This window comes from Podarcis cretensis (genome assembly GCF_951804945.1).
Source record: "Podarcis cretensis genome assembly, chromosome: 3".
Lineage (NCBI taxonomy): Eukaryota > Metazoa > Chordata > Lepidosauria > Squamata > Lacertidae > Podarcis > Podarcis cretensis.
The window spans coordinates 86,944,398-86,972,275 of NC_137172.1; the positions used below are offsets into that span (position 1 = coordinate 86,944,398).

General features: G+C 39.5%; 1 protein-coding gene and 2 long non-coding RNA genes across 10 annotated transcripts in view; 2 read left to right on the plus strand and 1 right to left on the minus strand.

The window, feature by feature from the left end:
- Positions 1 to 8: 8 nt before the first annotated feature.
- The window catches only part of LOC307212947, a 34,561-nt gene continuing 6,691 nt past the window's right edge, over positions 9 to 27,878 (plus strand). Inside the window, exons 1-3 of one of the 5 annotated variants that reach the window (XR_013837272.1) lie at positions 10,634 to 10,734; positions 13,557 to 13,721; positions 25,034 to 25,264. This is a non-coding gene — a long non-coding RNA (uncharacterized lncRNA). Of the gene's footprint in view, positions 170 to 10,633; positions 10,735 to 13,556; positions 13,722 to 25,033; positions 25,265 to 27,878 lie in introns of those variants that run through there. The other 4 variants (XR_013837273.1, XR_013837274.1, XR_013837271.1 and 1 more) reach the window with 4 other exon arrangements.
- On the plus strand, positions 2,468 to 7,001 carry LOC307212944. Its single transcript, XR_013837268.1, has 3 exons — positions 2,468 to 4,017; positions 4,437 to 4,536; positions 6,864 to 7,001. It is a non-coding gene; the product is annotated as an uncharacterized lncRNA (long non-coding RNA).
- Positions 7,440 to 27,878, minus strand: part of KCNQ5 (potassium voltage-gated channel subfamily Q member 5) — a 265,424-nt gene continuing 244,985 nt past the window's right edge. For 3 of the 4 annotated variants that reach the window (XM_079970424.1, XM_079970425.1, XM_079970426.1), the window contains 5 exons: positions 17,736 to 17,956; positions 13,775 to 13,883; positions 11,362 to 11,493; positions 10,563 to 10,689; positions 7,440 to 8,508 (listed from right to left, as the gene is read on the minus strand). In XM_079970424.1, coding sequence (XP_079826550.1) covers positions 7,558 to 8,508; positions 10,563 to 10,689; positions 11,362 to 11,493; positions 13,775 to 13,883; positions 17,736 to 17,956 — 1,540 coding nt within the window. In that variant the 3' untranslated portion in view covers positions 7,440 to 7,557. Of the gene's footprint in view, positions 8,509 to 10,562; positions 10,690 to 11,361; positions 11,494 to 13,774; positions 13,884 to 17,735; positions 17,957 to 23,990; positions 24,048 to 27,878 lie in introns of all 4 variants that reach the window. The other variant, XM_079970427.1, reaches the window with a different exon arrangement.

The window sequence follows — 27,878 nt, forward strand, 5'->3', positions numbered from 1 at the left end:
TTAAGGCGGAGGCTTGTAATGGGTAGCGGAGCCCGGTTCCCTCCAAAATGTCGCTGAGAGGACAGTTCCCCTCAGCTTGCCAAATGGTCCAGGAGGAGGGGAGTTGTTGGAGAAACCTCTTCTTACGTGCCTCGAAGAGGGAGTGGTCCGGCTTTTTCGTCACGCGCGAGTTTTGCGCACACTGCTGAGGTAATTTATTTCTCTACAGGGTAAATACTGTGGTGCTGCGTGGGTGCTGGGCAAAAATCCCGCCAACGGGATCATGTTGGGTGGAAAGTAAATCTCGAGTAAGTGTGTTTCAAAAGTCTTAAGTATTACCTAATCCTGGTGTCTCTCCTCTTGGGGGGTTTATGATTGTATCACTATTTAGCTGGGAATTGTGCTGCATACACGGGACAGTTTATTTCATGTATTCCATGTGCTTTTGCGTTGTCCGTAGGGCGTCCTCATCCAAGGCTCCATCTGCCCTGTACATTAATGTTGCGTTCGCAAAGTAAAGGAAGGATTGAACTCTGATTAATAAGAGTACACAGAGAGGCTTGAACCAGCAAGACTCTGGGAAGGGTGCGTATAATTGTGTCTCTCTGTGCTTGTCCGATCTGCCGCAGCCCCTGGCCCAAGCCGTTTTTATTCACAAAAAGCTTTTTACAGAGTGTTCATAAGAACCAATCAGATTTCTTCTGAGCATTCAAACAGACCTCAAGTGGGGACAAAGTTAAACTATAAACACTAGTTATCCATGCATACTTTTGGGGTAAATGAATGAATACTACAAAGGAGCGAATACAGCAACCCCGGAGGTCATAAAAAATCAGTACACATGATAAGAAGGATGGCCAGGAGGACAGTGACCATTATCACCTTAATGTGAAATCTGTTTCCTGGCTCCAAGATTAACATCTAAGATTACATATAAGAAACTACATCAAAGAACCTGCCCACTATCTTTATGGCACAGGATGCCTGCCTGGCAAAGCAACTGCTGCATACGTGACATGTGGGGAAGAGAGGAATGGAACAGGGATGCAGGGGTGTTGATTGATCAAGAATCATATAAAAATAGTTTAAACCCAGTCAACGCAATGCTTTCATTGCTGACACAGATGGTTTAGTCTATACTTGCTATAATTCCTCATAGCAATCCCACCTGATCACTACATCTCTGGATATTTGCACTCCTACAATTAAAAGTTGTATCATACCACTTGAAACATAGCTTCCCCCAAAGAATCTTGGGACCTATAGTTTAAAGGTGCTGAGAGTTGTTTGGAGGCCCCTAGTCTCTTCACTGATGGGACCCAAGTGGCAGCCCATAATTCTCCCCATTTAATTTATTATGAGGAATTAGAAGACGAGGAAGTCACATAACTGTGGACCTAAGTGCCTTAGTGCACTGGTGGCCTTTTAAAAAAAAAAGTGTGACAATATTTTGCTGGGTGCGCTGTCTATCACCGTCTACTGTTGTTAGTGAGGTACTTCTCAGTGCTGAGGCTGAGAATGGCGAAAAATCATTTTTGTTTTTAAATTAACCTGTTTTGTGCAAGTCTGGTATGTTGGAAAACTTGTATCTCAGAAAAAATTTTTAAAAATTGGTCAGGCACAAATGTAAACCAATATCTGCATGCATGCCCATAATAGACCTCAGGTTTCCAGAACTTGGAGAGGATGGGCTACAGCAGGTGGGGCACGTGTGCACACGCACTTTATCCCAGTTTTGTTTAAGTCTGGCAGATTGTAAAACTTGTAACTCAAAAATGGAAAAAAGGCCACAGGCAGGTAAACAAATGCTTGCACTCATGCCTGCAATGGACCTTGGGTTCAGAAAGTACTAATTGTGGGGTGAGAAAAGCAACACAGAGTTCAGACGTATCCCATCAAGCACCGCCTGCTACTGTGGATGACAAACACTATGACAGAGTTTAGTTGAAAGTGCATTTGTAAGCAATATTGTTTAGTTGAAACAGGTGCATAAAGACAGTAATATGTTAGCATTTCTAATATGGGTAGGTAATCTGTTACTGTGTGGGAGTATACATCTGGTGGTTTAACCCTAGCACCTGTGGAGATCTTTAGGCGCATCTGATGACTAAAATATTCACATTCAATGTGCATAGTGCAATGAGGTTGCTGAGCAGCACAGAATGACTTGGGAATCTATTGAGTTCACAGGACCTCAGGGAATTAGGAGGCAATACTGAGACGATGTCAGGAGAGAGGGGATAGAACATGGAATAGGAGGAATATAAAAGGAAGCAATGTAATAGGAGGCTTCTAAGGCCAAGGAGAACACCCCAGTACTGAAAAACGGAGAATCAAATGGCATACAATACCTGCTATGCTGATTCCTTAGCTTTGACTGCATCGTGGCTAACCAGAGGTTGAAGACTCAGACATAACGAACTTATGTGACGTGTTCCACTAGCATTTATTTAAGTTAAAGAAAAAAGCATATACATTATAGTTATTTTAACCTGTTTTATTAACAACAATATGGATTCAGTTTATCATGAAATTACAATTAACATTGTATTCTAATATAATGGCTTAAGCCATTTTAGCATCAGTGGAAATGTCCCTTATATTTTTCCATTACTGTCATACAACCAACCTTTAAGCACTTTCCCCTCATATTTTAGCCAGTTTTAGTTTCTCATAACACACCCAATGGCCAAAGGTTTTGTTTGTGGAAGTATTCCATATCTGTTTGAATTACTGGAAATTTTATGAAAACCTAGGAAACAATTTAAATAGACATAGCAATTTTTGATGTTGCAGTCAATTTGAACAATATTAAAACAATTTTGTGGTAAAGAAGGGAGCTGAAGCTCAGAAAGGCAAATCTAATTATTCTGCAAATAATGCCAATGAAGTTAACAGAATCACACCAGGTCAAAATTGGTCTTCTTATGGTTATTTATTAAGGCCCCAATTCTAAAAACAAAAACAAAACATTCTTGTGTGTGAAATGTTCATATACTTAGGATGGACTAAGGCTGTGATTCTAAGCACATTCACAACAAAATCTTATGCATTGCAATCTTATGCATTCAGAAGCAAGTAAGTCCCCACTGGCCCAGTTCACACATAAAACTAAGCCAAACCATGGCCAGGCATGAAAGAGTGAGTTTGTAGGTATTCACAGTAAAAATCAGTTATTTCACTCCTCGGTCCTTCTGCTGCTGCTCAGAACTAAGCCATAGTTTGGCTTAGCATTACAGCATGTTGGTTTGTCTCTTACAAACCACAGAAGATAAGCCAAGAACAAACCTTAGCTACAGCTCATGGTCTGCACGGGGTGATACAAACCATGAGCCTGGGTTTTGGCATAATGCCAAGTCAACATGGCTTTGCTCTGGGTAGCACAACAGCAGGACAATTGTGGGATGGGGGAAGCAAAATTGTTACGGTCTTTACTGTATCAAGATGTCCACACATTCATGTTTAGGCATGCTTTGGCGAATGAGTTCAACAGGGCTTATTCCAATGTAAGTGTATAAAAGCTTGTAACTTTAGGGCCAAACTACACATTACATACACATTAGCCACCTCATGAGGGAATTATTGAGAAAGTCGAAATACCAGGCAGAAAGAGTTAAGCACTGCCTCCCCACATAACATTCATTTTTCTGCTCAATTATACATTCCAGTACATCTTGTAGAGAACAAGGGCAGCAGGCTATCATATACACCTTTGTGTGATGTAATTTGGCCCTTAATAGAAATAATTCCCATTGAATACAGCACTTATACACCATGCTTCAGCTTGCTTTTGCTTATATATTTCATTTTTCTTTTTGCTAAATTTTACTGTGCTTTAGCATAACGCTTTTCTTTATCTGCTTTCTGTTACTATTTGTGCATTAATTTTTAGAGTCAACATGACATCTGGATTAATTTAGGGAAGTATTATTTTCCTCAGGAAATAATTGGAACAATGTCATTCACACTTTAAACAGATGCTTAGGAAAACTTGGAGCTCAAACCTGCATTTTCTTAACCTTGACAACACTTGTTGAGGTAAGCTAACAGAATTTTTGAATAGTTCAGAACTACATATATAAACTCATGGGCAGTACAGTTTTATAAAGTGTTTTGGATTGATTTGTCTGGTCAGATGGACAGAAGCAAGTGCCATTGTATTTAATGACAGCAGTCTGCTTAGGTATGAATATCTCATACACATTTACTGTGGTTAGTGTGATATACTGAATTCTAAGTTTGAACACTGTTATCTTTATTTAAATAAAACTATATCATATGAGCAAGAAGAAAATATATATTTTAGATACTATCATCAGAATTATTATTATGTTCAGTTCTTTCTTCAACTTGGAACATGTAACATGCCTATCAAAATAAAATTAATCGTTTACATTGTAATCCTCAAATCATTCGGAAGGATCAAATTATTCCCTCCTGTTTTGTTATTTTTACAGCTTTCATATGCTCTAATACACAGGGAGATTGACAGCTCTTCAATGAATAACAATGGAGAAGTTCATTCTGTCCCTGCTCCTACACTTCATTATCATTGTGGTGAGTTCAGTAGTATTCAACATGAAAATTTGGTAATTATTTCAGCAGGAGGAAAGATGACCCACATGCTATGTTGTGCATGTAGGAACTCCCATTGATGATATATGAAATCCACACTTGAACATTCATATTAAAAATCAAAACCTTCACATAATTGTTTTTTAAAATGTACCAGTGTAATCAGTGTAACAGTAGAAAAAAGACCATGTACATTTAGAATAGCATTTGTAAATCCTGCCAGTGCAAAGGGGTGTGTGTGTGTGTGCTGGGGATGGAGTGAGAATACGAATTGTTAGCTGTAACTTTGCAAAGGTATTCCTGATTTGTATGTATTTTGAAAGTAGCCAACTTTCAAATTATGTGCATAATTAAAACAAGGAGGACTCAAGCATGTCCTCTGATTAAGGCAAAAATAGCAATTTCTGGTAGGTGAATCATCTAAGCCAAGACAACCATAGTTGTCTTGTAGTAGCAACCCTCTCTAACCCATAGCTGAAATGGAGCTCCATTTAGATGCTGTTGTCTCCATAGACGTGATGGAATGATATTGCATGTTCATCTGTTTAAAATGGGAAGCAGGTCTAATTATTTGTACACGTGTAGCTTGCCTTGTGGCTTTGCTCTAGCTCCTTTGTTAAGCTAGATTTCACATAAAGCACAAAAAGGCACTATTAAACATTCAATACATAAATAAAGGTCTATTGTCTGTATTCTATTTTTTTTAATAGGGAAAAATAGCTTTGGCTGGATAAATTGCAGATATCTAAATAAGGAAGTATTTAAACTCTTGTCTCGGAACTTGTTTTGACAGAAGTATATTTTATATAACAGAGGAAGGAGTGACAGGCATAAACTATATGCTCCTCTCCCTTCCCCCCATAGTTTGCAACAGATGCAACTCATCAACACACCTCTTTTTGCTCTGATTTTGACAAGTAGATGGGCAGAAATGATCTGTTGGGAGGACAAATTTTGTTTAGGCACCTCCAGTTGCCTCCTTGTAAATATATTTTGCTTAGGTGCCTCCTTGTAAATATTCTGGAAAATCTGTTTTTGTTCACATAAACATTTTACAGCCATCAACTTTCAGCAAAAATTATACAGCAAATTGTAATGGTATACTGTAGAAAATTATGTGGGAAGTGAAAGACAGCCATGTGCTTCAGTGTGCCTTCTCTTTGTATTTACCATGAGCTTTGACAAAGCAAAAGCTGCAGAACAGCATTAATCATCTGCAGGTATCATATGAATGACACAGTATAAACAATTTACAATTTGTTTGTACTTTCACATAAGATTAAGAGGAAACATCAAGAAATTTATTTTGTATAAAAGAACAATGGAGGCAGAAACTACAACAGATGTAGAGTAAACAGTTCAAATTGTTTGCAGTACAATCTGCAGCATTTAACCATGATTAAGACTCTTGTGACATTTTTATGTATAACATCATTCTCAGCAGGGCTGGCTTGTAAACGATCACATGCTCTGAGTGAGCTAGTAGTGGCATCCTTCAGTTTGTGGAATGCCTTTGGAATCACTAGAGAAGGTTGAGTATAGGACATCCTGCTCATGAGCATACACAGAATGTATATTTCGGAGGAGGGGATATAATAAATAGAAATATTTGTTACCAATGGGAAGTGAGATTGGAATGTGCTTATAGGCTTTTAAAAGATTTATGTGGCAAAGCTTAGGTATGACATTGTAAATATTTACTAGTATTGTTGCTTCATATTAGTCTTAATAAAATTTGGGAAGTAAAATACATTTTTTTTGGGGGGGGGGAGAAACTTCAATTTCCTGGAAGCTGTGAATCACAAACCTCTGTGGATAGAGTTTGGGGACAAAGACTGTTCTGAAACATCTATTCGAAAGTCACACCCGTTTCTAGGTTCCCATTGTTAAAACCTCTACAGGCAGTTCTGTAAACCTTTCTTTCTTCCCAGCATACCTTCCAAGAACAAATACTTGGAGGATCTGACAGGTAGTCTTCACTGTCAGATGAGTTGTATTTCCTTAGTCTTTGTGGGGAGGACAAATGATTAACCCTTCATTCCTTCTTTCTATCTACATATTTTTTTTACCTGTGCTTGTGCATACTCTTTTTATTTTTTTTTCTTAACTCTTGAAAAATAATTATTCTATTTTCTCCCTGTTCTACTTTCCACTGTTTTTCTTTTATCTTTCCAACCTCATACAGTACTTCTTCTATTCTCCCCAATCTTTGCTTGTGCTATCACTCAGCCTCAGAACTTGAGGACTGACTACATCATAAAAGGAGAAGATATTACATCTGAAGCAAGCTTCTGTTTTCTCCCTTGTAGAGATTTCTGCCAAAATTCTTCAGATTCACAAGAGGACCATCAATATGTTCAGAAAGTTTGAGACAAGAGAAAAATTCACATTGAAGGTCATCCCTGATAACTTGGAACTGTGTACATTTCATAGCAAAAGGGAAAAAAGGTCAGTCCTAACCTAAAAAAAGTGCTGTGCAAAATACTTTGTCTCAGTCTTATATCTCCAAAGAGATACAGACACTAAGGAAGCTTGCAACTAGCAGCCATTTCTAATATTTTATTATGGGTGTTCCTTCATTAGCAGCTGCATATAGTAGTTTTTGTTGCAAACATAAGTGGTCTAATTCAGGGCAAATATTTATTTTAACCAAAAGCAAAGTGCTTTTATTATCTTGAGAATTTTACTTGCGTACTTTAGAAACATGGTTTCTACATGTTCAGATCTGTTGTTTAATAAACCTCTAGCATTAGTTTTGTAGATTACTCATTTATACCTACTGTACTAAATGAAAGAACCAATGTACTGCAGATATAAATTGAATTTTTCCATCTCCTAAACATGCATTTTCATGCAACTAAAAGATATGGACTCATACAACTGCCTTTCTTTCTGATTAATTTAATTTTTTAAAAAATCATTAAAAGGGCTTTCAAAATAGTCCATGCTCTGATATGTATGACTGAAAGGATTATTCAGCATGTGAACAAAATCCACAAAATGCTATTTAAGTTTGACATGAGGCAGGCTGAGAGCATCTGCACCATCCCCTGGCTTGCAAATGCTTTGAGATGATCTTGACATTCCAGTCCTTAGAGAGTCTGTAGAGAGAGTTGTTTCCACTAATGGGTGGGAAATGCCTTCGAAAGTCTCATTTTCTCTCTCTGCTTCCAATTCTTCATCAGTTATAAATAATTTTGATTCCCTCCATCGGCTGTATAATTCTTGACTACCTCTTGAGCTACTGGTGTCACTACCAGAAATCTGTACATTCAGTTCTTCGGCTGTTGACTGTATAAGGTTTTGAACAGATAGCGATTTCCCTATATCCATTTGTACTATTGGTTTCACTGAGACCAAGGGTTCCCCTTCTGTATCAAGGCTTTTTCTCCATGAGAGATCCTTTGTCACACTGGACTGTGCAATTTGTCCATTATCATTTGAAGCAACAAGGCAAGCGGTGACATCAGAAGTATTTTCCTGTGTGCTCACGGGAATAACATGTATAGGCTCCAGCCTATTGTTATGCTTTACTGATGAAAAAGGTGGTATCTGTAACGTTGTAGGTGTTGTTGGCTTAGATGTCTGGTGTATTTGGTTTAGTGCATTATTAGCTGATAGAGTTGCAGGTCCATCATTTGGCACCTGTGTGGCTTGACTATGCATAGTTGGACTAAACGCATAGTAAGCTTGAGGGTTAAATTCATTTGGTGTCAGTATAAGCTGTAGGCCACATGGCATGTTGACACTGGCTGATCTGGATACACATCCACTGGTCTGGGCAGAGCTAGACAAATCTTTACTATCTACAGGGCTTTGATAATCAGAAGTTTGATCACATTCAAAAGTTGGCATTTGAAATGAAGCCAAAGTCAGTGCAGATACAGATCCTTTCTTCAAGACCTGTTGGTAGATATCTAGCAGTGAGTCTAATTTTGACTCTATGGATTGAACCTGGTGGTAGAAGAAGAAAATTGTCTATGAATACCAAATATTATAAACCAAGCATACATGTATAAATAATCATAGAATATTAGAGTTGGAAGGGACCCAAGGGTCATCTACTCCAGCCCCCTGCAATGCAGGAAGCTCAGCTAAAAACATCCATGACAGATGGCCACCCATAATATCTGCAAAGAAAGACAAGTTAAATTTTGGTGAAAAATGAATCCATTCAAGTAGCTCCAGTGAAATTTTACCCAAATGTATGGAACTTGTGGAAATATTTCTGTACAGCACTTATGCTATGACTACAGTTTTCTAGGCCAGTTCTATTCACTTAAAACTGGCACAGTCCCACTGACACAACAAAGAAGAATAAAAGTACAAAAAGCCACTGACACCTTAGAAGAATAATTTTGCACACAAAATGACTTTGGTGTAGATACCATAATAATAATAATAATAAATTTTATTTATATCCCGCCCTCCCCAGCCGAAGCTGGGCTCAGGGCGGCTAACAACAATCAAAATAATCCAATGATTCTAAAAACATTTCATTATAAAAATTAATTAAAATCAAATTGATGGCAACCAATAAGCAAAATTCTTTGCTGATTGCCAGAGGAGGGGGGTCAGGCTGCACCCTGACCAAAGGCCTGGTGGAACAGCTCTGTCTTGCAGGCCCTGCGGAAAGATGTCAAGTCCCTCAGGGCCCTAGTCTCTTGTTACAGAGCGTTCCACCAGATTGGAGCCGTGGCTGAAAAGGCCCTGGCTCTAGTTGAGGCCAGCCTAACCTCTCTGTGGCCTGGGATCTTCAAGATGTTATTATTTGCAGACCGTAAGTTCCTCTGTGGGACATACCAGGAGAGGCGGTCCCGTAGGTACGAGGGTCCTAGGCCGTATAGGGCTTTAAAGGTTAAAACCAGCACCTTAAACCTGATCCTGTACTCCACCGGGAGCCAGTGCAGCTGGTATAGTACCGGATGAATGTGATCTCGCAGTGAAGACCCCATAAGGAGTCTCGTCGCGGCATTCTGCACCCGCTGGAGTTTCTGGGTCAGTCTCAAGGGTAGCCCCACGTAGAGCGAGTTACAATAATCCAGTCTGGAGGTGACCGTCGCGTGGATCACAGTGGCTAGGTCAGGGCGAGAGAGATAAGGAGCCAACTGCTTAGCTTGGCGGAGATGAAAAAATGCTGCCTTTGTTATAGCTGTAATCTGCGCCTCCATAGAGAGGGAGGTATCGAAGATTACACCCAAACTCTTAACGGACGATGCTGGCACTAATTGCACCCCCGCAAGAGATGGGAGTTTCCCCCTCAATCCCATATCGCCCCGTCCCAGCCAGAGGACCTCTGTCTTCGAAGGATTTAACTTCAACCGGCTCCCACGTAACCATCCAGCCACAGCTTCCAGACATCTGGTCAGTGTGTCTGGGGCCGAGTCAGGATGGCCATCCATCAACAGATAGAGTTGGGTGTCATCGGCATACTGATGGCAACCCAGCCCAAAACTCCGGACAAGCTGGGCGAGGGGGCGCATAAAGATGTTAAAAAGCATTGGGGAGAGAATCGCACCCTGAGGCACTCCACACACCAAGGAGTGGCGCGATGACAATTCCCCCCCAAGCGCCACCCTCTGTCCCCGACCAGAGAGAAACGAGCGCAGCCATTGAAGGACTGTGCCTTGGATCCCCACGTTGGCAAGGCGGTGGTCCAGGATTTCGTGATCGCCCATGTCGAAGGCTGCTGACAGGTCTAGAAGAATCAGCAGCCCCGACCCGCCTCGATCCAGCTGCCTGCGGAGATCATCTGTTAGGGCGACCAGAGCCGTCTCAGTCCCATGACCAGCGCGGAAGCCGGACTGGAATGGATCCAGAGCTGATGTTTCATCCAGAAACCTACCAAGCTGTTCAGCAACCGCTCTCTCAATCACCTTACCCAGGAATGGAGGATTCGAAACTGGGTGGAAATTGTTTTACCTTCCATATATCAAACATGTTTTAAATTACTGAAATAGTGATCAATGAAATAAAATGGGACTCGTGATCTTTGAGAGTCATGTTACCTGTTTTTCCACCTTGACTACGCGCCCTAGCATGCTAAGGTCATCAGCTGTCTCATTCTCTGCAGTATTTTTCTCTCGACTTCTTTTATCAGAGGCAATTTGTCCCCTTCCAAGAATCTGGTCAACCCTGCAAGGTAGTTAAATATACAAGTGTGCAAGATCACTTCAACAGGTAAGAGTACTTTCATTTTGACCCTACAAGCAGAATTTTCATTTTGGAATGAAGGTGCATTCTAAAAAAATGGGTATAGATTCTGGCTATGATGAAGGGCTTTTTCGTTTCTACTGCACACAGTGATTTCTCCTTTCAAACAAATGACTGTCAATTTTATCTTTTGAGTTGGCCAATTAACTATGGGGGAAAAAGGGAAGTACAGTGGTACCTCGGGTTACAGACGCTTCAGGTTACAGACTCCGCTAACCCAGAAATAGTACCTAGGGTTAAGAACTTTGCTTCAGGATGAGAACAGAAATCGTGCTCCGGCGGCAGCAGGAGGCCCCATTAGCTAAAGTGGTGCTTCAGGTTAAAAACAGTTTCAGGTTAAGAACAGATCTCCGGAACGAATTAAGTACTTAACCCAAAGTATCACTGTAGTTGCCTAGAATTAGTTTGCTACCCGTCAGAACACTGATCAGAGTTGTCGAGAGTGACAACTATCTGTTTAGTGGTTAATGCACAAATATCTGTAGACAGTTGTCCACTGTTGTTTTTAAATCTGATTTTTTATTTCAGCCAAGCTAAAGATAAAAGGCAGTTTATATGAAGGAACTTATTTGTAAAAGGATTTCCATCCCTTACCTTGATTGAAGACTTTTAATTCTGCACAACATATCCAGGTGGCCTGCTGAATACTGTTCTATGACATCTTTAACATCATAGGGACGCAAAGTTTCTTTAAATTTCCTTTTGGCAACATGAAATTTCATGATTCTGTACAAGAAATACAATCTAGATTAATTATCCATATGCACTTTATACATCAAAACAAGGCCATGAAAGTGGCCAATCAATAAGCTCACACAAAATAATCAGCAATTCTAGATAGGCTAAGGATGATAATATTTTTACTGAGAACTATTTAGGAAATTAAATGTGCTTAAGAAGCTCTATTCCATGGGGTAGTATTCAACTAAATATTTGTGCTAGTATTCAACTAAATATTAGTGCTAGTGCAATGGAACTCATCCCTGCCCCTTTGCTTTGTACATGACCTGCACTATTTCTAAATATATTCTGAAGTGTTGGGGAAAACCTCAGAACACATTTAAGGGACACAAGGAGGAAGGAGATGGAGAAAAATTCTTGTGCTGATGTAACACTTCCCTTAGCACTACAACCCATTATTTCTACTGTACTATGATAAATGAAAATATAAACAAGAAGTGGGGAACCTCCAGGCAGTGGGTCAAACATGGCCTTCTATCTGGCTCTCGTAACTTCCACCCTTCCCAATGCCATAACCCCTTTCTTGCTACACTCCTCACTGGCCTACTTCGCACCTTTAACTGCCTTTGCCTGGAACTGGGACAGTGCCTCTTGCTTGCCAAGATAGAGGATGCTGCATGGTATGTGGGTGTGTGCAGAAACCCCTGGCTTCTGCACGACTGTAATGTGGTCAACTATTGCAAACTACTGTAAGAGTTATAGCCACTGTCTCACCCTGTTTTGGCCATGAGCCCACAAACTACAGGCATGCAGTTGTCGGAAGGTTGGCCCCAAGAAAATGTGGTTCTTGGGTTGGAGAAGATGTTCCACTCTTGATATCAACTGTCCAATATCATGCCTATACTGAAGGATAAGCACTTTCCATAGACTGAGAGAAACTTGTGCAGCTTTATGTGAATGTAAAAGCGAGATTGTTTTCCCTAATGCCAAGAAATAACTCCATCCCAAATCACTTCATTATATTCCTCAAATGGACCTGTGTTTTCTGTGTACCTCCGTCACAGTTATGGCCCCAGCTGTACTGTACATTTACTATATTTCACTATCACATGGAAATTGTTCCAAAGATTTTCTTGTGTGTTATAAAAGGTGCTTAAATTTTCATTTTGCAAAAGGAAACTTTGTGTATTCATTTTGCTTCTCGTTAATTATTAAATTGTTACTGTTTATTTGAGTTAGACCAGCAGCTTATTCATTTAATTGCTTTTGGTTGTTTCTGTTTTGAAACCCAATCCTAGAACACATTCACTGAGGGTCTACCTCCTCCACTAGAACCTTTCTTTCATAACTCCAATTCATCATTCTAATAAAAGTTGTCAAGCTTCAGCAACTTTGGAAGGCTAGATAGTTTTGATTATGATGAAATGAGGCAAGAAGTAGAAATCAATTATAAAATATATGTTTTTCTCTTAGTAATCAGGGAAGAAGTACTTTGCTGCTGGCTTATTTCTAATGCTATTTTATTCTGACATATTTTCCAATACAATTTATGAAAACGCTACATAATTTGTCATCAGTTCAAAAGATTAAAAAGCACTTTTCTGACATAAGTATTGGTCAACTGAACTATTCCTTACAGATGGCAATTTGCATCATTTTCAATACAACATGTTGATGGATATGTTCAGCAGAGCCTATACTTCCAAGTAATGTTAGATTTAGATAAACCGAAATTTCCTCTGTACACTTCATAACATACTATTTGGATCATAGAACTGAGAGTGGAAAAAAATTTGCTCGAGATGCCTGTGACAAAGCAGACTCTAGTCTACATAATCTTATGACACAATAAATACGTTAGTAATTAAAGTGCCTCAAGATTCTTAGTTGAATTAGAATGGTACATCAGATAGAGAGCACTGACATACTGTTGTCAGAACTATTTTATTTGCAAGAGGCAAAGCAAACAAACCACTCAGTTTTTCAAAGCACTATTCTAGTAACCTACTTGTCTTGGACTTCATGTGTTCTAATTTTCAGCATTTAATCTGAGTATGGTGCAAGTTCTTTTTCATATATACTGTACATTAAGTATAGTTATGTTACAGGTACCTGCTGCCCTGAAAACCCAATAGGCAAGGTAGAAAGAAGTGGCCTAAATTTCCCTCTTCCATCTCAGTTAACAGATGACTGTGTAATCTGAAGTGCAGCTGGACTTCGATTCAATCCAAGTACAGTGTCCCTACAATTTGTTGTGATAGTATTTCTTCTAGGTACATCTGTGAAGTTTGATGTGTTTTCTCTTGTTAATGTATTTGCCACCTACCTGATAGCTCTGATTACTGTTTTAAGTGCAGGGGTGAGATCTTCTACTGAGACATCACACTGGCATCCTCTTTCATCATATACATCATCTGTAGCAATACTGGCTTCAGCTGCAAGAGAAATTCTGCATAAATGATATGCATACCTATAGAGAATGCAAGGGTCAGTAAAAGTATGAAAAGGTCAAATATTCTAAAAGCTGTCGAACTCAAAATAATCTTACTGGAGGGAATAATTGGTCTTTACAGAAAATCAAACCTGTAACTGTTTACAAATTCTTACTGGAATTCTGTAAAGTAGGCATGCAGAAGTTTAGAAAAGAAAAGAAAAGAATAGTGTGCTATATGCTCAAATAACTGAAAATTCTGTTAGACTCTATATGGAACATTTCATTAGACTTAATTTATTCAGCAAAAAATGATGTTTTGGATATATTGGGCTTCCTAGTGTCTTTATAGGAAGTCACTCATACAGATGGAAGCTGGAAGTAGAATTGGAGAAATCCCTGATAGTTGCAGATGTCCATTTAAATTCCACTCCTATGATATAAAGACTAACAGCAGGACAAAAAAAAAAAGTGTATTTTGTGAGCCTTTATGTTTGCCAGATTTATCCTTCAAAACTAGAAGGACAAATAGCAGTGGTCCAATGGCCTTACTGCACTTGCTACACCTGAATGCATTGCTTATAAATGTCAGTTTTATTTGGATTATCTGCCAGGACATTTGGATAGCATATGCCTACTTGAATCATAGAATTGTAGAGTTGGAAGGGACCCTGAAGGTCATATTTTCCAACCCCCTACAATGCAGGAATTTCAATGAAAGCATCCATTACAGATGACCATCCAACTTCTGCTGAAAAACTTCCAGTGGAGAGTACACCACCTCCTGAGGAAGACAGTCCCACTGTCAAACAGCTTTTATTGTCAGAAAATTATTCCTGATGTTTAGCTGGAATCTCCTTTTTTGTAATTTGAATCCATTGGTTTGGGCCCTAGCTTCCAGAGCAAGAGAAAACAGCAGAGCCCCTCAAATGGCAAAGGATGGGGTAGCTGGACAGGGCTGGGCAGAGGGACAACTCCACTCCATCTGACCTCTCACCAGGGCTGATTAGGGCTTTAGTTCTGTAAGATGGTGTAAGTTTCAGCAATATTTTTTGTGGTTTACCTTGGCAAGAGTGGAACTATAAATGCAGCTTTCATTTTTTCCTTAGAGTGCTGTTCTTAGAGTGAGCAACAGCCAAGGTATATCTGCCTACTCAACAAAATAGAAACACTTTTATCATCCCATTTGCTTGTTTTGTGAGAACTGTCAAATGCTGGCAGTAATCAAGCATTGATCAAGGTCTAAAATCCTCTCTTCTAAGTTCTGCTGATGTGCTGAAAGAATGACCAAAGTCAAGTCCTATTTCAACAGCTTAACTCTTTGAGGCCAAAAACAGAAGCATATTCCAAATAGGTTTTTTGGGAGTCCTGTTTTCAGAGGCAATTTTATTAATTTGGGGGCTCAGAATTATTACAGGCAGATACATTTGCCTATTGACAATTATTGGGCAGTGGCACTTCCACTCCATCAAAATCCTGCTTATTCCAGAACAGCAGATTGGAGTTTGGGATCACACTGTTAGCCTTATCCTTCATGAATTTGTCTTTTAAAGCTGTCTATTAATGACACTAGTCATGATGGCTAAATACTACCTCTTAGGTCAGAGGCACTATGTTTCTGAATATAACTCAACTGCAGCAGGGTAAACTAGGGCTGCCAAATTTTAGCCACATACTCAGCACCCCACATTGGATTTCTTACTAATATTTATCTGAGAATTAAATACTAATTTCTGAAAGCCTTTGGCACATAAAGCTTTTTTATTTGATTAAAACAAAATGCTTCTGTTTCAAATAATTATGCAGAATTGCAAGATGTTTTAAAAGCCATAAGAGCAATAGTTCCATGGTTAAAATGATAACCACATTTTAACTGTAACTTAATGATTCCATCATGAAACAGTAGGCTATAGTCACCATACTGTGGCTTTCTTTGCTTTATCTTCCTTAACTCTGGGTAGTTTCTCATACAATGCTTTGAACTCAGGCACTGCGGTTGATTCACCGGAGGGTACCAATCATACTTATTCCAATGTCCTGTGTACTTCACAGATCTGACTATGATGGGGAAGGGATGGTGATTGGGATCGCCACAGGATTGTCACCCCCTTTTTGCTTTTTAACTCAGAAAAGCAAAAACTTCAGCTGCTGAAACACTATGTGTTATGGAGATGCAATGATGCATCAGCAGCAAAAAAGCTGGCAAGCCTAGGTAGGCAACACTCATTAAACAGACACCTGTCATTCTTACTATATGTCTTGTAAACCATGCAGATCTATCAGGAAAGTGTATTATATATGAAAATTATTCATTGTAAACCACCAAGGAACTGAATAGAGGCTGACCAGAGAGCAAGACAGTTCAACTGAGAAGAAAGTGTTTGTGTACAAAGGAAAATAGTCATTAAAAAGACATAAATAATATAAAAGGACAAGGGAAGAAGTAAATTGAGGATGCCATAACAGTGTTTCCATTTTTAAAAATAAGTTTCTAACCCTGACGACTGCAAAATCACACTGAAGGCAATGAAAGGGCAGAATTCATGTGAGCTTACAAAAATAGGAATGGAAATCAAATGCATCCTTGTAGAGTTCTTTTTAATTAATAACGTGAAATGTCTGTGCACTTTCTCATGATGGAACACTTTGATGGGTTAGTAAGTTGCACCATCCCTTCAAGATATATTGAATACTAAATATCTCATATAACGGGCTGGAAAGATTAAATGGTTTGGATACAGATTAAATAGATTCCTTTAGGAAAAACCACAAATTCAAACTGAATAGTTTTAGAACATGGCCTACTACCAGCACGTAACAAAAGTAGCTTTAAATGTAGGTACTGTTCACAGTAATAAAGAGAACTAAAAGTAGCCAAAACTTTTTTTTTTGGGGGGTGACACCTTTCGATTTCCAGATGAGTTGGTCAAGCAGACCAAGGAGGTTTGTTTATTTTGAATTAATCCAAAAGGCCTAGAACGTTCTATTTGGCTCAGTTTGTCAGATCTCCCTCCTCAAATATTAGGAATCTTCTGTAGTGCAAAAAGCCACACAGAATTCATCCAGCTTTTCTGCAATCTCTTTTAAGAAATACCTTAACTCTTTTGTTATCCAACCAGCTCTGTAGTTGGCTTCCTGGTTCTGATTGTATTATTATTATTATTATTATTATTATTATTTATTATTATTAATAATAATTAGGCAGAATAGGTCTTTTTTAAAGCAATATGCTCTTTACATTTTTTTCCACATTCCTTATTGTCTACTTTCATTTCTTTTGTCGAAGTTCTCTCTCTGCATGTGTATGTATGTGTCTCATTTGGGTAAGACTTCCATTTTCTGAAAGAAACTTCCTTGACTCTGCTTGTAAACTACTTTGGTGTCCTCTGGACTTGGTGGCACCCTTTCCAGTTTGTAAAAGGTAAAGGACTCCTGAACAGTTAAGTCCAACCAAAGTTGACTATGGAGTGTGGTGCTCACACCGTGAAGAGTGCCAGAGCGTACTATATCCCAGGTAGTATGAGAGACTGTCACCAGAAGGATTTAATGCCTCCGTTGTACACGGATACAATAGGGTTTGGAGCCTGCCTGTTAATGACCAGATACAGTTGGATAGGAGAGAGCCCATATAATCTCTGGACTGTCCTGTATATGTGAAGGTACAGACACATAAAGTACCTTTAAATTAAGCAGCAGTAGGAGAAGCATGGCTTCAGCAAGATTAGGATCAAAGCACAGAACCTCCTAAATGTCTGTGTGGCTTTACTATGATGAAAATCAAATTTGTGGTTGTAAGATGGATGATAACTACAATGAGTAACACACTTGGTACTTTAAAAAAACAAATAAACCTTACTATCTGGCACTGGCTTAGGCTGTGAACTCTTCAAACGCAGGGAAGGTCGGAAGCGTGTTCGGTCATTGAAGCTCCAGCTCTTTTGGACTTTTGTTGGGCTGCCCTCTGCCGTAATATCAGTACTTGGTGATCTCCTGTCACCAACTGAAGCTTGCCTGTTCTTGATACTCTGTCCACGTGGGCTAGCCATCCGTACCCGTTCCTTAAAGCTCAGTTTTTGACTGTGAAAGCAGAAAATTTATTTTACTTCATACTTCATTCCAACTCACTGTAATTGTTGTACAGTGCTGAATAGATGTACATATATGTCCCAGTCTACTGAACAGGGTGCACTCAGATGGTTATATGAATCTATTATATGTGTGGAGGGGGAGTCACCTTTCATTTCAAAGGAATGGCTGTGTAAAACAGCTCCCTTCACTGAAATGAATGGGAAAGCTGTTCTGGAAAGAGAGATAATTTCATGCAAGTGCATGAACCCTCCCACCTGGTTCATATTGCTGGATTGGGGTAATAAGGCAAAGATCCTCAGGTGCATACTCCAGTCTTGTGGAGGGATCTCAGGAGGAGGAAGAATTGTGGCCTTCCTCCCCTTTGCAGTGACTCTCATAGGTTTTGGCGTGGCTAGCCCTTCACTCTAAAATGTTTCTGCTAGGGAACTGTGTGTGTGTGTGTGTGTGTGTGTGTGTATATATATATATATATATATATATATATATATATATTCCCCTCAAATAAGGGACAATGGGTGCATGTACAATTCCTATTTTCTGTATAATTTTATTTTCACTTCATTTTCAATATACTAGGGATTATAATCATTTTGTGTTATCTAATGAGTAAAAAATATATTGTTTACATCCTATATTATAAAAAATGAAATAAAGTAAAATAAATATAAAAGCTTATCAAATGTCATAGCAAAGCTTCAGTTTTAAACCTTTAGACAGTTGTAACTATGTCTTAAAGTAGCATAGCATAAGTCAGTGCATTTCTAATAATCTAGGAATAATATTGTCAAGTGCTTTTTTGCATGCCATTTGTTAAGACTTACAGCAAGCAAGATTATTTTTGTTATACATGCATTTCCCCCCCAAAACAAGACTTTAATACTCCACAAACATTATTAGCAAACATTACATTTCAAATTCCGTATTACAACACTCATTTGGACAAGACAAAAACAAACATTAAGAAAATTAACAAAATATCTAATAAGTATTATCAATGAAATGAGTATTTCACAAGAGTGTGACATACACTGGTGAATTTCTTGCAGCTGATAGCCCCAAAGCACACTAATGAACTGGGGTTGGAAAATCAGTCAACTGTTAGCGGATCAAAGGTGCTCTATAGCTTCAGATTTCACATCTAAACAAAAACATCAAAGATGCAGGCTGCTTATTATTGAATGATTCTCTTGTTTACTTGCAAAAAAAGGGCATTTAGAAATTAGAAGTTGCAGAGTAATCTTAGTTCACATTTTCATGTGAAATATATACATTACTCTCAGCTGAACACTAGTAATGTTTGCATAGTGCAATCCTTAAAAAATTTTACTCAGAGGTATGTCTAAATTAAATAGGACACTCTCTAGTATGTGTGTCTAGGGTTGTAACCAGTCACTGTACATCAGTAAGACACAAATGCAGGTTCCACGTTGGAAGAGATGTGGAATGGTGCTGGGGTTCATAGATTTAGCTCTGCCATTGCTCTTTGCTTCTTGAATGGGCAGGGAGTTAGACAGAAATATGATGTTTGTATTGCAAGTGGAAAAATCTCTAGAACTCGACCAGATTTTACTGGTTTCTGCAATAAGAACACAGAGTTCTTGTAGAAGCAAATCCTTAGGGGCCATCAAGATACATGTGGCAGAGATTATCTGCCTGTTGCTATAGCTGCTAATCAAGTTGAGGTCCTGTCTGTTCCACTTATGTCATGGTCCTTGCATCTTACTGCAGCATGACAATACAAAACATTGTAAATGGAAGTGTGTTCTAGAATTACCGAGAAACTTTACAACTTACTGTTCCCTATGCCTAGCTCCAATCTAAAAAGGAAATGTTCTGTATGACAATATAAAATGAAATTATGAGGCACCATTGTTATGATGTTTATAGATAATAATAAAAATTGCACATGCAACTTAGTACATCTTATCCGCAGTGCAAGCAGAGATCAGGCAGGAGATCGTATGCAACAAATCAAGCACATGCTGGACAAATGGAGGGAGTACTAAAATCATATTACCAGAATTTAATATTAGAACATTGTATAAAAAAATTATTAGTTGCTGAGAGAGTACCTGTTTCCAGAACTGTCTTAATCTCCCTGCTTAACCATAAAAGTGTGCATTTTTAATTCCCTTTGTTTCTTATAACATGTCATTCCCCTTAACTATTGGGCAAGATTCAACTAAAGAATTCCATCAGCAGAAACTCTACACAAGGATATCCATTTGTTCAATGAAGCTTTCCTCCCCCCCCCCCCAATGTTGGCTCTGAGGGTGTCAGGAGAACCCCCAGAATTGGACATGGGGGGAGGAATGCTCAGTGAGGGAAACCAAAATGTTTGTCTTGATGGAACAATAATAGAATTGTACAGTTGGAAGGGATCCTGCGGGTCATTAGCCTATTGTATTTTTTGTATTTATACTCTTGTCAGGGGCTCAGGAGCAGAGGCACAGGGGAGAGAGGAAATGGAGAGTGAAGGGGAAGAATCTGAGGGCAGCGTAGGGGAGTATGACAGTGGCACGAGAGATTCCATGAGCTTCTCCAGCGAATCAGAAGATTCCCAGAGGGGGGCGCCGAGGGCCAGGGCAAGGGGGGTTCCAGGGGGGATGCACCAGAAGCAAGGGGCCAGCGGGGATTCCCAAAGCAGCAGCGGGAGATCAGGACCAGCTCCCCCACCAGAGCGTGGGGGGGGGGGAAGAGTCCCATGTATCAGGGCCAGTGTCTCCTCCAGCAGGGAGAGAAGATGAGTCAGGACTGACCACACCTCTATCGGAGAGTGAGGGAACGGAGGGGAAGTCAGGTCCAGCTAGCCTCCCCGAAGGGGGAAGCAGTGACAGGAGCAGTGTAATGGTCAGGAGAAAGGTTGCCGGCTGGGCGTGCGTGCCAAGTTCGAATGTACAGGCGCGCGGGACGGCAGAAAACCCGGATTGGGAACCAGGTCCTAAAGCCCGCCGGAGGCAGGGGGAAGACTCAGGGGACTCAGCGTCAGAAGAGTCTAGAAAGGGCAAGACCCCAGCGGACAGGCGGACCCAGAGGAGGAAAGAGCAAAGGAAGAGGTGGAGCAAGGCTAGAGTCTTAAACTGGTGTCTGGGGGGAGGAGATTCAGACGGAGCTTCAGTGGTCTAGAGTTTGAGACGTAGAGCTGCGCGCCGCAGCTTTGAAATCGAAACTGAACTTCAATAAAGACTTTTGTATATAACAACGAACTGGCGTTGGTCCTTTGTGAGCTGGGACCTCGGGCAGCTCTGACAACTCTGTTTCTTTTTTCCAACACTGCTGCCTACATATAGCTCAGGTTATATACTTTGTTTTATTCTCCCCTCCCCACTGCCCCAAGGATATACTTGATAGGTATAATTATAATAAATATTGCTTGAAAGCTGGAGACTGAACTATGACTGTGGTAGAGAGTTATGCAAACAGAAATGGCAATCAGAAACACATAAATATAAGACTTCATATGATTTAGCGTATGGAATTGTGGAGATGTGCTATGAAGGCCCACCTCCAAATCCCCCTGCCCCACTGCATTGAATGCAAGGCCAGAGCACAACTTATACTCATCATAGGAATGCCAATAGAAACAGCCAGGATAAAGCAATATTTTCACCCTCGAAATGAGAGATGGTAAAACTACATACAGCTCCAGATGTGGAACAACCCTCTAGGCTATCTACAAGCTATCTTCCAGGAAATTCAGATGGTAAAAAAAGAGCAGTGTGCAAGAAAGAAAAGTTCCATCATGTAAGCAATTGTCTCTCATACAGAAGTATTACTTAGCACCTAGTATGGTCCTCTGCCTAATAGAAATAAAGATGAGAAAACTTCTGTAGATAATTTAATACTTGCCTTCATTTGGATTACATTCCTAAATGGCTGCTGAAAGCAAAAGTTACTCTGACAGTTACCCTTGTATTTTTTAAGGTTGAAGAGTAAACTGAAGAATTATTCTGTTTTGTTCTCACTGAGTAAAATAATCATAATCTAGGGAATCTGCTTATAGCTAGCTTGCAAATAACATTATTTGAAGTTCATTAAGGTTCATAGCTGATTTTATGAGCTCAAGTCTAAGCTATAACTACAAACCAATGAAGGCAGATAAACATAACTGGGTATCACCCACAAAAAGAATAGGACAGTTGATAGTTCTGGATATTACTCTGAATATTGTTTCAAGTCACTAGATCTAGCTCTAATAATAATAATAATAATAATAATAATAATTTTTATTCATACCCCGCCCTCCCCAGCCAAGGCCAGGCTCAGGGCGGCTAACAAGCAATAATAAAAACAAGTTGAATGAATACAACTTAAAAACAAGATTAAAATACAACATTAAAATATTAAAACATTAAAATGCAGCCTCATTTTTCCCTTCCAAATGCCTTGATTGCTTTTTTCTTTTGTTATATTTTACTCCTGTATCTACACACTGCCATGTTTTTGTGAGTTCTGTATTTTTCTGCTTTTTCCTATATCTGTTGGCAACACTAGAGGACACTGTGGTATCATAGCAGAGCTACACAGGAAAACTGCCAAGATTTATTTTGTGTGTGTATGTGATTGTAAATTGTTTTTAACTGTTTTTAACATTATATTTTAGTTGCTGTAATCCACCCTGGGACCTTAGGGTGAGTAATAAATTAAAAAACTACTAGTACTACTACTAATAACAATAATTTTGCTGAATTATCGTCAACATTTGTGGGATAGAAGATGTAAGTAGGCTTAGACCTGATTCACACACTGAAAATGCAGCTATGTAGAAGTTGCTCTGTTGTTCCTCCAACTTTTAAACACATAATCGGAAACCACAAAAACGAGGGGCTGCAATGGTGTGATGAAAACCTCTTAGAACTACATAGGGTTTTATTTACATAAACGGTTCGCTGTGCATGTGGAGCAGTATCCACAATGGTACGTTTTAAAGCACCTGCTCTGCCACTCATTCAGTGTATGAATTAGGCCTTAGGACCAAATCCATAAAGCAGTTATCATGCACAAAGTGCATTTCCAAGTTCTACAGAAGAATGGCATTGATCAAATTTTGTTCCGTCATTGCCTTCTCATAGATTTGTAACTGCTATAAGCAATTCGCATGTGCAAAACCAGGTGCCTTCTTCTGCCCCACTGGCAATAAAACATGTCTCTCCTGTTATCATTCTCTACAGCCACAGCAGGCGCTAGAACTCTCCAACAGTTTGACTTTACCCCCGAAGGCACTCTTCCATTATCTCCCAAGACAGACACATGCCAACAATGAATTCTTACTTTATTGATTTTTTAAAAAATCAAGAATCATTTTGATTTGATATTACATCTTAGAAACCTGATGTACTCCCCCCCCCCTTGGCAGGGAACGGGATTTCCCCCTTGAGATCCAAAAATAGTAATTACTATTTTTGGTTAAATGGCAAAGGTCAAGCGATTCCAGTTGGAGTAAACAACTGTTTGAACATGCAGTTCTGCACACTGTACACTGCACTTCACCTAGCACAGTCCCCACAAGCTAGGCCACAATGACTCTTCAGAAGTGCAAAAAATCTACTACTGTAATTGCTTTGCAAGTGGTCTGTGATTATAGCTGCCTAACTTTACAACCAAACAATGTGGAAACATCAAACACCACTATTGCAAAAATCATATTGGACTCAGGAAAACTTAGTTATTAGAATCATTCATAGCTATTTCTTAGCTCAAGCATATCAGATGGAAGAGCACACATAGTCTTAAACTAAGGCACTGCAACATCGCACTTGTCCCATTGTGTGGAGTATTTAGATTATTGCTACATAAATCAGAAGAGGCAATTTCTTTGTGCGTGACTATTTTGGTATATAATTGCAGGCAGCAAGCAACAAGGAAAATTACAAGCAATTGTAGTGGGTGACCCAGCCAAATAATGATGAACCCTTTGAAGAGTAAAAACTGTAAAGCATTAAGAAGGGGAAATAAACTCTTCATGCACCTGATGTTAGTTGGCATTCCCAAATATCATGTGAATAGACAGGATGCTGGATACCTATGTTTCCGAGAGGTGTACATCCTGAAGAGCTTCTGTTTATTACTATAAAGCTTACTAGGAGTGAGGGGAAATAGAGGATCATATTACTAAGCATTCCATGTGAGGAAAGGGGTTAGGTTTTCCGTGTAAGGCAAGTCAGACCACTACCATTTTTGTTTCTTAAAATTTACAAGCCAATTGTAAAATGTAAGATTGCTGTGTCAAACAGAAGTCAGAATTGTGATTATAACGAAATGTATCCGGAAATGACAGTCAAAAGTCCTGAACATTCATCTAAGACAAAACTCCTGCAATGTATATCCAAAGACAGGTTCAGGATCAGAATATATTACTACAATATAACAGAATAGTAAAAGCCCATCTTCCTAATGGAGTAAAATTCATTTCTCTGTTGACAGCCCTCAGTAATTGATAACCTATTTAAGCTTTCAGCAATCTTATGTAGGTTATATGTCAAGCTATCCTTTAAGCAAAGCTTCTTGTGAACAACAAATTTTAACTGGAATGTGTAGAAATTGTGGTTTACTCATGGTCAGTACAAAATATATTGTCCTTCACCTCAATTCCAAAAAAAGTAAACTGAAGTGCAACTGACAATGTATGTTATGCTCAATAGTTTGTGCAGTTTTTCCATTAAAATGGAAACCTATTTGATAGTCACAGTCATAAATATGCAACACCTAGCAAAACAGAGAAAATCTAAAATATTGTTTATTTAAAAATAGAATTTAAAACACATCAGTTAAGGGTTAACATTACTAAGGTTGTATCCATTGGTGTTGCTTGATGATAAAGCTTCTGTCAGCAGAACAGGAAGGAAGCCATTTTCAGCTGTTTCCCCTCCCCGCTGCACCACTCCCAAATCTGCTCTGGAGAGGCCCTCAATCCCCTAAAGCAGATTTAGGGGGGCTGCACGGGAAACCAGAGGATACAGCCCATAATATCAATATTACTGCCTTGTTACTTATTTAATATTATTTTTTTTGCCTGTTAATCTTAATGCTGATTTGTTTATTAAAAGACTAAACTGTACATCATAGGTAAGGAACCAGAGGCATAGAAGCTGAATGTGGCCCTGCAGGTCCCCCCATCTGGCTCTCAGGACTCTTCTCAGGACACATCCCACAGCTAGACCATAACTGCTCTCCCCAAGCCACACCTCATCTGCCCTGCTTCATGTCTCCCTTTGAGTGTTTCTGCCTGCCTGGAATGTGTCCTTGAACTGAGGTAATGCCTCTGAATTTTGTGTGGCTGGAATGTATCCTACAAAGGTAAGAAGAGACACATACATTACTCCACTTACTTTTTTCTTGTCCCAAACACCACTGGCAGAAGGTTGTCCATGAGCAAACATGGCCCTTTGGTTAAAAATGGTACCTTATCCTTGGGCCTAGATATTCCTGCACAGTGGCTAAGAACAGCATCTTAAGACATGGCTACTCAAGTGACACTGGCACCATTAAGTACCACAGAGCAAGTCACTTATGCTTACCATAAGAATATCCCCACTACATGATCTGCTTCTACCCTCTAAATCAGGAATATTCAGCAGCTGCTCAATCCATATAAGAATTGCTAAACAGGGCAGCTGCCATGAAGAAAATTTGAAATGGGAATTTAACTTTCAGTAGCTGAAAATGCACCACAGTATGTTGCAATTGCCAGATGCAGCTTGTCACGCTGGCCACGTGACCCGGAAGTGTCTTCGGACAGCGCTGGCCCCTGGCCTATAGAGTTAGATGAGCGCACAACCCTAGAGTCTGGCAAGACTGGCCCGTACGGGCAGGGGTACCTTTACCTTTACTATGTTGCAATTATACTATCAGTTAATGCAAAGTATCAGATTATAAGTGATGTAGGCTGATACATGTAGGCCACACTTTAAGAGCTACTAGGAACTATGGGCTACTGATTCATCACAAGAAGGCATAGCTAACCCCCACCCTCTGTGGATCACTGGCTTGGGAGCTTAAGTCCCATTATGCTTACTTTGTGGCTTTGGGTGAGCAACAATTCCTGAGCCTTTAACATGGGTATGTTGTCAGTTAAATGAGAAATTGTATATTGTATATTGAAATATGCAATACAGAAAATAAATAATACTCAGCCTAGGATGCTAGCTGAAGAGTGTGTTGTTCTTAAAATGCTGAAGTCATATTTACAGTAGATATATGGTTGTTACATTGGTCTTAAAGCAGACGTGGGCCACCTCTGTGTCTCTTGGCCTAATTTCATGCAGGTAGCAAGAAGGGAGGAAATGGGGGTAAAATGGGTGACAGGAAAGGAAAGGGTGGGAGCCTCACTTAACCAACTCTGGCCTTACCCATGGCTTGTGGTATGCAGTTCCTTACCCCTGAGGGACTGCAGTCTTCAACAGCAAAGAGGTTATCTACCCCTGTACCTAAAGTATGATAGCTAATACAAACTAAGAACAGTGATGCCTTTTATTAAACCTTATTTTCTTATGAATGTCTCTTATCTCTACAATAGTCTTGTATTTCTTATTTTTCAAGTGTATATGTTTATATGAATGTGAATGAAGAAAATTAAGTTTGCTATGACTAGACCCAGCTCAACAAATCATATAAAGATCAGGCTTCCTCAACCTCAGCCTTCCAGGTGTTTTTTCAGACTACAATTCCCATCATCCCTGACCACTGGTCCTGCTAGCTAGGGATCATGGGAGTTGTAGGCCAAAAAAGTCTGGAGGGACGAGGTTGAGGAAGCCTAGCAAAGATGCTTCAAGATCTTGAAATATCTTAAATATTAACTCCATGAAAGTTAGTGGGAGGTTTGTGAGTAAATTCCACAGGCCTTTTGGAATATCTTAAAACACTGTTTTAGATTTTAATAGTTATGGTAGTAACTTGAGTGTGGCAACAGTGCTGACCAAGTTTTGTTTATATATCAGTTTTACTTACTTCTAGACAATGGATTAAATGTGCATTAGCAGTCAAGCTAATTATATACATAGAATCATGGAATTGTACATTTGGAAGTGACCCCAAGGATCAACTAAATCCATCTGCTTGCAATGCAGGAATCTCATCAAGTGTTCCCTTATCCAACTTGAAACCATACTGAACCCTGCTAAACTTTGCAAATGTGCTAGCAGTTTTATTGCTGCACCACTAGGAGGAGAACAATATGTGAAAGAGAACAATATGAAATTGGTTCTGGCAGCTGTTAGAAGTGGCTCTCACCCAATCTTGAAATTTTTGACTGGGATTCAGAGTATAACAGGATTCCTGTTGCTGGTGATGGAACAACCAGCTCCTACACAAAAGGAAAACATTTGCTTTCTCTAATCAGCAGTGGGGAAGCTCTGACTGCATATGCAGTTTCCCTTTGATGGTCCATAGCCTCCTTTTTAAGTAATGCATTTCACATTTGGAGTAATGTATCCAAGGCAACTTTGATCTTGTATTTGCAGTATACCTTACCAGTACATTAAGAGCCGTAGATGACTAAAATTGCTTTAAGAAATAGAGGAGGGGTGGAGACCCTATGGCCCTCAAGATGTTGTTGTGACTACAATTCCCATTATCCCAATCATTGGCCATGTTGAAAAAAGAGGAAACGTGCAAGCCCAAAAGTAAAACAAAGAGGTTCTAACTTGTCTCTTATGTCTTGGAATAGAGATCTTGGGATCTCAAGGTGGATGAGGTCCATGTGAGAAGGGCCATTCACCTTGCTTATGTATTTCTGACATACAAACGTTACTAGACCAGTGTGGAATTGAATCACAGTGAAAGAGATTCCATTGTGCTTTATGAATTGCCTTAGATGCTTTTAAAAAATCATATAAATTTATGTATAAAAATAGGTACATCTCTGGCTATTAAGCATGATAGTTAAATGGAACCATGTTCAGAGGCAACATAC